General features: G+C 45.9%; 1 protein-coding gene across 1 annotated transcript; it reads left to right on the top strand.

The window, feature by feature from the left end:
• Window positions 1-221: 221 nt before the first annotated feature.
• LOC123412711 (kelch repeat-containing protein At3g27220-like) lies at window positions 222-9,906 on the top strand. Its single transcript, XM_045105650.1, has 7 exons — window positions 222-544; window positions 642-836; window positions 1,305-1,534; window positions 8,236-8,406; window positions 8,666-8,771; window positions 9,122-9,328; window positions 9,449-9,906. The coding sequence occupies exons 1-7, from the start codon at window positions 383-385 to the stop codon at window positions 9,611-9,613; spliced, it is 1,236 nt and encodes a 411-aa protein (XP_044961585.1). The 5' UTR covers window positions 222-382; the 3' UTR covers window positions 9,614-9,906.
• The last annotated feature ends 419 nt before the right edge of the window (window positions 9,907-10,325 follow it).

The following is a 10,325-nucleotide window of genomic DNA, read 5'->3' as shown; positions in this document are numbered from 1 at the left end:
GGCTCGACATCTCGCGCGACAAGCGGTCAACAGGTAGTCTACCGACCGTATACGTGCTAAAGTAACCGTATTTTCACGTCAAATCGTATTCAGTGACCGTAACAAGCGTATTTTAAAGTTGAATGACCGTATCGTGTTTTCATGACAACTTAAGTAAGCGTGGGTGTATTTATCTTTTTCTTTTTCACGCGAAGCGGTTGATGGAGACCTATCTTTTTTCTCAAACTCCAGAGAGAAGAAACCGCGGGCGGGCGAGCCCAAGCTCCGGCGGCCGCCCACGATTTTCCCCTCCTCCCACACCGGGCAGCGGCTCTGGCTTCCACCGCCTTTATTTCGCCCATGGCGCCGGCTCTCTCCTCCTAAACGCTGATTCCAATCCACCATGGCTGCGCTGGCGCCACCGACCACAAGCTCCAAGCCGCCCCTTCCCCCGCGCCTCGCCTTGCCGCTCGCCCTCGCGCTCCTCCTCGCTCTCGCATTCGTCGCCGACTTCCTCTCCTATTCCTCCGCCATCAGCCCGGCCGTCTCCCCATCTTCCAAGACGGTAGCTAACCACCCTCCCCGCCCAACGCTACTTGCGTCCTCATCGACGTTGCCCTGACATGGACGCGGGCCACCGTTCTCTCCTCTCTCCTGTGCAGGTGAAGGAGGGTAGTACGAAGCTTCGCAATGGATCACAGCCGGTGAGGCACCTCAACGCGACGTTCTCGGACCTGCCGGCGCCGCACTGGGAGTGGGAAGAGATGCCACCGGCGCCCGTGCCCCGGCTTGACGGGGCGTCCGTGCAGATCGGGGACCTCTTCTACGTCGTCGCTGGGTACGAGAGCCTCGACCATGTGAGTAACTCAACTCACTCACTTCGTGCAGACTGAAGAGTTGTTGCCTCGTTGTTCATTCATCTCTTCTTTTTTGATCTAGCGAGTCGGATGTCACACTTGAGAATTGAGATGAGATGATTATTCGGACTCCTGCTGGTAAATTCTCAGCAGTACCCTGTTATGAATGAAGCAAGCAAATCATATAATAGCTGATAATCTCATATCCTGTGACCGCCCTACTCTGGAGTAGAATTCCAACGCAGCATGCTACAAAGGACTGTGAAAACTGCTACTACTAGTGTGTAAAGGTTAAAGTAGGAGTGGCTGACTAACTGTATATTTGGATTTGAATCACAAGTTCATAATTGATGCTTCAGCAGAAGTAAAGCAAGTCTGATTATTTTTTGTTTGGCAAATGTTTATCACGGCCACATGCTGACACGATCCCCATTTTGTGATATTTTGCTTTGCTTCACGCCATTTCAGGTCCATTCTCACGTGGATGTGTACAATTTCACTTCTAACACATGGACTGGGAGGTTTGATATGCCCAAGAAGATGTCAAATTCACATTTAGGTATGGCCTCAGATGGGAGATACATCTATGCAGTGTCTGGACAATTTGGTCCACAGTGTCGGCCAGCTGTGAGCCGTAATTTTGTTCTAGACACAAAGTTAAGGAAGTGGGACGAAATGCCTCCTTTACCTGTTCCTAGGTATGCATTTCAGCCTATAATAACCTGTTCCGTAGACTCAAAATTGGTGCATATGCGTTGCTGTCATATTCGTTTGTTGGCTGCTATTAGTATCTACATGTTCTTTCTGACTTTATTCTCTTCAAGCATTGCCGATCCATTTTACTGCTTATCACACACAAAAGGCACGGCAGTTGCATAATCCAACAGTGATAGTCACATTCGTTTGTAATTTAGTGTCATGCTAATGTCATAACTGATATTTGCTCATATCCCAAGAGTCAAAATGGACTACTTGTTGAGTAAATAGGCAATTTCCCGAATAGATTAATCCACGAGACAATCACTAACATGACATTGACTAGATTCATGACATACTAATTACGGAACAGACTAGCAAGTACTACGCATGTAGCAGGAACATCTACGCATATAGCTAGTACTACTAGGGCTAAAATAAACAGGAACGGGATAAACGAGTTATACCCTCCGATCGGCCACTTGGCCGTAGCAGCAGCGGTGGCGGCGGCAGCATCCTCTGCCGCCTTCTTCTCGGCTTCGGCCTTCTCGCGGACGAGATGGTCAGCTTCGGTTGGTGAAGACATGGCGATGACGAGGTCGACGCGGACGTGGACGAAGCAGACGGACGGAGGCGAGCAGTCGCGTGATCGCTCCCGAAAAACCTAATCGCCCCTCTCCCGTACAGGATCCAGAGAGGCGGGGTTTCGGAGGCTTGCTCTCTGGTCGACCGTGTACGCGGTGAACGGGACGGAATCGCCGGCGGTAGCGGCAACAAAAGGAACAAGCACGTGAGGCAGAGGTGATCTGATCTCGTGACGGCTAGGGTTGGCGTTAGCCCTGCTTGGAGAGACGTGGGCTGAACCCACGTCCGAGTTGGTAACAGCCTACGATCCGACGTCTCAGATCGTGGCGCATCCGTTCTGATCTCGTGACGGCTAGGGTTGGCGTTAGCCCTGCTTGGAGAGACGTGGGCTGAACCCACGTCCGAGTTGGTAACAGCCTACGATCCGACGTCTCAGATCGTGGCGCATCCGTTACGTATTCTCCTTTCCTGACCAACAAAAATAAGCACGTAGATACGAGCTCGGCTCGGCTCATTCCCGCAATCCGCGACGCGTCGTGACGAGGCGTGGCGTGGCGAGGCGTGGCGAGGCGGGCGGCGGAGGAGGAGTGCGCGAGGGCCTCTTCTCTTCTCATGCTGCAATAGCATGTAGAAGAGAGACCCTTATAAAGGGGTCCAACTCCCTCTCCACTAGCGAGGTGGGACTAAACTTCCCACCCCCCTTTGTCATGTGCCACCACCTACATGGGCCCTTGGGATTTCTGAAATTGTCTCATGGGCGTAAGGCCCATCACATATTTCAACAATCCCCCACCAGATCTCAAGGGCACATCGTGTTCCTTCGTTCCAATCACTGTTTTGATGTACCAACATTTCAGTGAAAACCTGTTAAGGTTGAGCTTCACCGAGAACAAGCAGCTACACTCCTTTACAACCGAACAATGGACTATGCCTTGAATTGTTAGTTTGGCGTAAAGAAGCTTCACCACAAGTCTTACTAGTACTAGGCTACCGAAGGCTGACCCCTCGGGTGGAGCATATTAGTCACACTCCTCGCCTATTCATGAGTTTACTAGAGATCACCCCAATCTCATAGACTGTGACCAGCGGTCGGAGTCATATAGGTGCGTTCCTCTAAAGATCGCTCTGTAGGACAGCATCTTGCTTACACATAAGCTTTAGAACACATTAAGACATTAGTCATCCTACCATACAGTATCCGAGAGTATTGTATCTCCGACGGAGTGGGTTAGTAAAGTCACTCTCCTCAGTTCACCACTGGCTTGTTTTCCCAGGTCCTACTTCACGGGATCTCCGATCGTATAGGTTGGGTTACTGCCATGGCAACTCATGTGGGTCTCATACCCATCTCCCTCGATGCACTATCTATCACAACACGTGATAGCCCTTTAGTAAAGGGATCTGCCAGATTCTTAGCCGTTTGGATGTAATCCAGCGCTATCACTCCGGAGTTTCTCAAATGTCTGACAGACTTCAATCTCAGTCTTATATGTTTATTGGACTTCACGTTGTCCTTTGAACTCTTCACTTTGACAATAGATCTCGAAGAAATTCTGCTTCGACACCAGATGTGTCTAATGCTGTTAATTCTGTTTTCATTGTCGATCTTGTTAAGATCGTTTGCTTGCAAGACTTCCAGGAAACAACACCACCTCCAAGAGTAAACATATATCCAGTAGTGACCTTCATCTCATCAGCATCAGAGATCCAATTCGCATCACTATACCCTTCAAGTATCGATGGGTATCCCGTATAGTGAAGTTCGTGGTTGATAGTACCTTTCAGGCAGCGCATAATTCTTTCAACAGCACGCCAATGAACATCACCTGGATTGGCAACAAACCAACTCAGTTTGCTCACAACAAACGCGATGTCAGGCCTCGTTGCGCTAGTTAGATACATAAGCGAACCAATAATTTGAGAGAATCTCAATTGATTTATAGCTGTGCCTTTGAACTTTCGAATCAGCACACTAGGATCATATGGTGTTTGAGAAATTTTGCAGTCTGAATATTCGAAGCGACTCAAAATCTTCTCAACATAGTGGGATTGCAGAAGTGTAATCCCACCCTCATCATCTCTTAAAAGCTTGATGTCTAAGACAACATCAGCCACCCCAAGGTCCTTCATCTCAATGTTTTGAGACAGAAAAAACTTAACCTCCTCAATCACTTTGAGGTTGGTTCCAAATATCAGTATGTCATCAACATACAAGCACAATATAACTCCTTCGCCCCTACCATGGCGATAGTATACACATTTGTCAGCTTCATTAACAACGAAGCCAACAGATGTCAGAGTTGTATTAAACTTCTCATGCCATTGCTTAGGTGCTTGTCTCAGACCATATAAAGATTTCAACAACTTATACATCTTTCCTTCCTGACCATCTATCACAAAGCCATTTGGCTGTTGCATATAGATTTCCTCGTTAAGCTCTCCGTTCAGGAAAGCCGTCTTAACGTCCATTTAATGAGCGAGAAGACCATGCGAGGCCGCCAATGAGAGTAGTATTCGAATGGTGGTCAGTCTAGCCACAGGTGAATAAGTATCAGAGAAATCTTCTTCTTCTTTCTAGGCATAGCCCTTGGCCACAAGCCTAGCCTTGTACTTTTCAATCGTACCATCGGGCCTAAGCTTCCTTTTGAACACCCACTTGCATCCCAATGGTTTGCAACCATAGGGACGATCAATAATTTCCCATGTCCCATTAGCCATGATGGAATCCATCTCACTACGGACCGCAGCTTTCCAGTAGTCAACATCTGGAGACGCATACGCTTCTGAAATAGAAGTGGGATTATTATCCACGAGGTATACGAAGAAATCATCACCAAAGGTCTTTGCAGTCCTTTGTCTCTTGCCCCTACCAAGGGTTTCCTCGTCATCCTCCTCAGGATTTTCATCATGTGTTTGTTCATAATATTCCATAGGAATGGCAGGCTCCTGTCTAGAAGTGCTTTGCATATCTCTCATGGGAAAAATATCCTCAAAGAATGTAGCATCCCTCGACTCCATAATTGTACCGACCTTCACGTCAAGTTCCTCAGATTTCACTACTAGAAATCTATAGCCAACACTATTCTTAGCATAACCCAAATTAACGCAGTCCACGGTCTTTGGTCCAAGCTTACGCTTTTTGGGGATCGGCACATTGACTTTCGCCAAGCAGCCCCAAGTACGTAAGTACGAGAGCGTCGTCCTTCTCTTTGACCACTTCTCATAGGGAGTGACTTCATTATCTTTTGTAGGAACCTTATTCAGGACATGACACATAGTCAATATAGCCTCCCCCCACCATGCCTTGGATAAACCCGATGTATCTAACATAGCGTTAACCAAATCAGCTAGAGTACGGTTTTTCCGCTCGGCAACCCCGTTTGACTGGGGTGAATAGGGAGGCGTCCTCTCATGAATAATGCCGTGTTCCGTACAAAAAGAATCAAATTCGTTTGAGAAGTACTCTCCACCACGGTCAGACCGGACTCGTTTAATTTTCTTTTCAAGTTGATTCTCAACTTCTGCCTGATAGATTTTAAAGTAGTGTAGAGCCTCATCTTTAGTACTTAACACATACACATAGCAATATCTAGTGGAATCATCTATCAATGTCATGAAATATTTCTTTCCACCTTTAGTCAACACACCATTCATCTCACAAAGATCAGAATGTATGAGTTCTAATGGCGCCAAGTGTCTCTCCTCTGCAGCCTTGTGAGGCTTGCGAGGTTGCTTTGCTTGCACACACGAATGGCACTTAGAACCTTTGGCTAAAGTGAAACTCGGGATTAAATTCAGTTTTGCTAGCCTGGGACAAAGACGTGAATGCCAAACTTCAGATTCATTAACACTCGAATGAATATTGTTCATGACTTTATTACAAAAATATGCAAGGGAAAGGCGGAACAGACCTCCGCATTCATAACCTTTTCCAACAAAAAGTCCATATTTGGTAACAACTACTTTATTAGACTCGAAGACCAACTTAAACCCTTCTCTACACAGAAGGGAGCCACTAACGAGTTTCTTCTTGATGACGGGGACATGCTACACGTTCTTCAGCAGCACGATCCTTCCCGAAGTAAACTTCAGATCGCCCGTGCCAACACCAAGAACAGAAGCACTCGCGCCATTCCCCATCAATACGGACCCTTGGCCTGTGACCTGGTAAGAAGAGAACAATGAGATGTCAGCACACATGAATATTTGCACCTGTGTCCACCCACCAATCGGCAGATTGACAAACCGAAAATACTGTAAACAAATTACCGTACACAGATGCACCACTTTCATTGTTGTTCACAATCATATTGGTAGACTTGGAGTCCTGTCCTGGCTTCTTGTACTTGTTTGGGCACTTACTGGCCCAATGTTCCTCAGAACCACAATTGAAGCAGTCATCTCCCTTCTTGTTCTTCTTGAAGGTCTTCTTCCCTTCTTCTTAAAGTCGATATTCTGTTGGACAAAATTCTTTCCCTTGGGCTTGTGGGAATTGAAGTTCCTCTGATGTACCATGTTGGCAACAGAAGGACCTTCAACCGTTTTCCCGTGCGAGTCCTTTGCTCTCGAGTTCTGCTCAACACTCAGATGGCCGATGATACCCCCTATTGAGAATTCACGCCTCTGATGTTTCAGAGTGGTAGCAAAGTTCCTCCAGGAATTAGGGGGCTTAGCGATTATACACCTGCGACAAATTTGTCCGGTAAATCGCACTTCAGAACCTCAAGTTCTTTAGCAATGCATATTATCTCATGAGCTTGTTCTAGTACAAAACGGTTCTCAACAATTTTGTAATCATGGAACTGCTCCATAACATACATCTCGCTCCCAGCATCGGTGGCCCCGAATTTAGATTCGAGCGCCTCCCACAGCTCTTTGGCAACATGCACATGTAAATATGCATCAACCAGCTTATCTCCGATCACGCTTAAAACTGCTCCAAGGAATAAGATGGTGGCCTCCGCGAACGCCTTCTCCTGTTCAGGAGTGATCGTTCTCGTAGGAGTGACACCGGCTACCCAGAACACGTTCATAGCCGTGAGCCATAAGGTGGTTCTCGTTTGCCAACACTTGAAATAAGTACCGGTAAACTTATCCGGTTTCAGTGCAGCAGCAAAACCATTACTCGAAAAATTCCTACGCACATTAGGTTTTTGGATTGTTGAGTAAATAGGCAATTTTCTGAATAGATTAATCCACGAAATAATCACTAACATGGCATTGACTAGATTCATGACATACTGATTACGGAGCAGACTAGCAAGTACTACGCATATAGCAGGAACATCTACGCATATAGCTAGTACTACTAGGGCTAAAATAAACAGGAGTGGGATAAATGAGTTATACTCTCCGATCGGCCACTTGGCCGTAGCAGGAGCGGTGGCGGCGGCAACATCCTTTGCTGCCTTCTTTTCGGCTTCGGCCTTCTCGTGGGTGAGACGGTCGGCTTCGGTTGGTGAAGACATGGTGATGACGAGGACGACGCGGACGTACGGAGGTGAGCAGTCGCGTGATCGCTCCCCAAAAACCTAATCGCCCCTCACCCGTATAGGATCCGGAGAGGTGGGGTTCCGGAGGCCTGCTCCCCCGTCGACCGTGTACGCGGTGAACGAGCGCGTGAGGCTTTGCAGAAGCGATCTGATCTCGTGACGGCTAGGGTTGGCGTTAGCCCTGCTTATATAGGCGGCCGGGTGAGGCAGAGGCGCGTAGATATGAGCTCTGCTCGGCTCATTCCCGCGGCACGGCGGGCGGCGGCGGAGGAGTGCGCGAGGGCCTCTTCTCTTCTCATGCTCCAATAGCATGTAGAAGAGAGACCCTTATAAAGGGGTCCAACTCCCTCTCCACTAGCGAGGTGGGACTAAACTTCCCACCACCCCTTTGTCATGCCACCACCTACATGGGCCCTTGGGATTTCTGAATTGTCTCATGGGCCTAAGGCCCATCACAGATTTCAACACTACCGTCTTCTTAGCTTGGTATTTCTGACAGTTTGATCAGGTTTGATCAAGCATACTCCTAGAGCTATTAAATGCTGGAGCTATCAAATGGTCTATGCTTATACTATATGCTGCTTTAATTTTCAAGATCCAAAGCTTACTCTATAACATGCCTGTAGGTATGCACCAGCTACTCAACTTTGGCGTGGGCGGCTTCATGTGATGGGTGGTGGCAAAGAAGACCGCCATGAACCTGGATTAGAGCACTGGAGCCTTGCCGTGAAGGATGGCAAAGCATTGGAGAATGAGTGGCGAGCTGAAATACCCATACCACGCGGTGGACCTCATAGGTGAATCTGTGTGGCTATTGTGATTTGTTATTTATATGCAATTGCTCATTGAGATATTCACCCCTTTATAAGCTTCCTATTAATATATTCTTATAGAATCCTAACAATAAATATAGGTGCCATGTGCTTGGAGACTAAATATCCATTAATTTGTAGTACTAGTACTATTGGCACCCTCTCCGTGGATAGTGAATACTGCTTAGAATTATATTCAGACGAACAAATATGTCGATAATTTCTTACATCCATCTTTTGGCAGGGCATGCGTCGTTGCTAATGACAAACTCTTTGTAATTGGTGGTCAAGAAGGAGACTTCATGCCTAAACCAGGGTCACCTATTTTTAAATGTGCAAGGAGGCATGAGGTATGTATGTGCATGCTTATAAAAACATCAAGCCTTGAAATATAGGACTCTAGGAGTGATTCATGCACATGACATTTCTCTATTTCGCGACCAATATAGGACTATAGGAAACTTTAGCAACAAGTATTTCCGGACGGAGGGAGTATTATATAAAAGCACACACGAAAAATTTGAATACTCGTGTGTTTTCTCTAACAAAAAAATGTTTCCGCACCTAGTAAATGTGTTCTCTTGCATTCAGGCTTTAACCTATTGTTGTAGCAATAACTGATAAAAGTCTTGATTCAGAGTCTGTCGCTAAAGTTTTTATGAGAAGCATGGTTTTATTAGATACGCACTTTGTTTTGCAGGTTGTTTATGGTGATGTGTATATGCTAGACAATGAAGCTAAATGGAAGCAACTGTCTCCAATGCCAAAGCCAGATTCCCACATAGAATTTGCATGGGTCGTTGTTAATAACTCCATCATAATTGTTGGCGGAACTACCGAGAAGCATCCTATCACCAAAAAGATGATTCTTGTTGGTGAAGTCTTCCAGTTTGATTTGGAAACATTGGTATGTTCTCTCTTATATTCAAATTATTCTGCTTGTTCATATTAGCTATGTTATGTTTATTTTCCTCTGAATACCAGGACATGACTAAGTGGCTTAACATTTGCTGTGCCATATTTGCAGAAATGGTCAGTCATTGGTCGGATGCCTTTCCGGATCAAAACAGCCTTAGCTGGTTACTGGGATGGGTGGCTCTATTTCACTTCTGGGCAGAGGGACAGGGGACCTGATAATCCAACTCCTAAGAAAGTTGTTGGTTCTATGTGGAGAACGAAACTGCACGTGTAATGTTCAATGTTTGAACCAGAGGTTTCTGTATATTCTTAACCTGTATGTGTTCCCATTTTTGAGCAGCTAGAGTTCCTACCAGCTAACTCATATTCTGCTTCGCCATTGCGAATACTGTATTCCTATCTTGAATATCACTACGAATCTGAATTTCTAGGAAACCGGCTTCAAATCTGGCAGAGGATTTTAGCCTTGTAAGTAGTGCTGCCTTATGCAGAAGTTCCTTATAGATCATATATGTGTACCTGTCTCCATTTTCTAATTGCTATGGCGTTCCCAGCAGTTCTTGTGAACTTTCTGCTGTTTAGTTCTTAATGTTATTTATTTCTTGTGGTTCTCACGTTTGGAATTGGAAGCTGGATTTCGGAGATGTGTTTCATTCAAACAACCGAAAGCAGCTTTTTGCAACAATCTTGCCCTTCAGTAGACGTTATCAACTAGCAACTTTTGTGGAGAATATGTTCTTTGCTGGAAATAATTAATATTGAATGGATGAAAGCTATTATATGACCAAGTTTCTCCCTGGCTGTACAAACAGAATGGTGTTGAATTTGCTTCTCTCCTCTGCTTTTTCCCAATCTGTAAACGTTACGATGTACACTTTGACCTAAATACCTCGAGAGCACCGATTTAAATAGTGCGCTATAGCGTTCTGAGCAATGTCACGTTAAATGAAATTAGTGTACAATCATCCGCTATATGATGATATGCT

Source organism: Hordeum vulgare, chromosome 7H (genome assembly GCF_904849725.1).
Source record: "Hordeum vulgare subsp. vulgare chromosome 7H, MorexV3_pseudomolecules_assembly, whole genome shotgun sequence".
In the NCBI taxonomy this organism is placed as follows: domain Eukaryota; kingdom Viridiplantae; phylum Streptophyta; class Magnoliopsida; order Poales; family Poaceae; genus Hordeum; species Hordeum vulgare.
The sequence above is the reverse complement of the archived record's forward strand: the minus strand, read 5'-3'. Positions and strand labels throughout refer to the sequence as shown.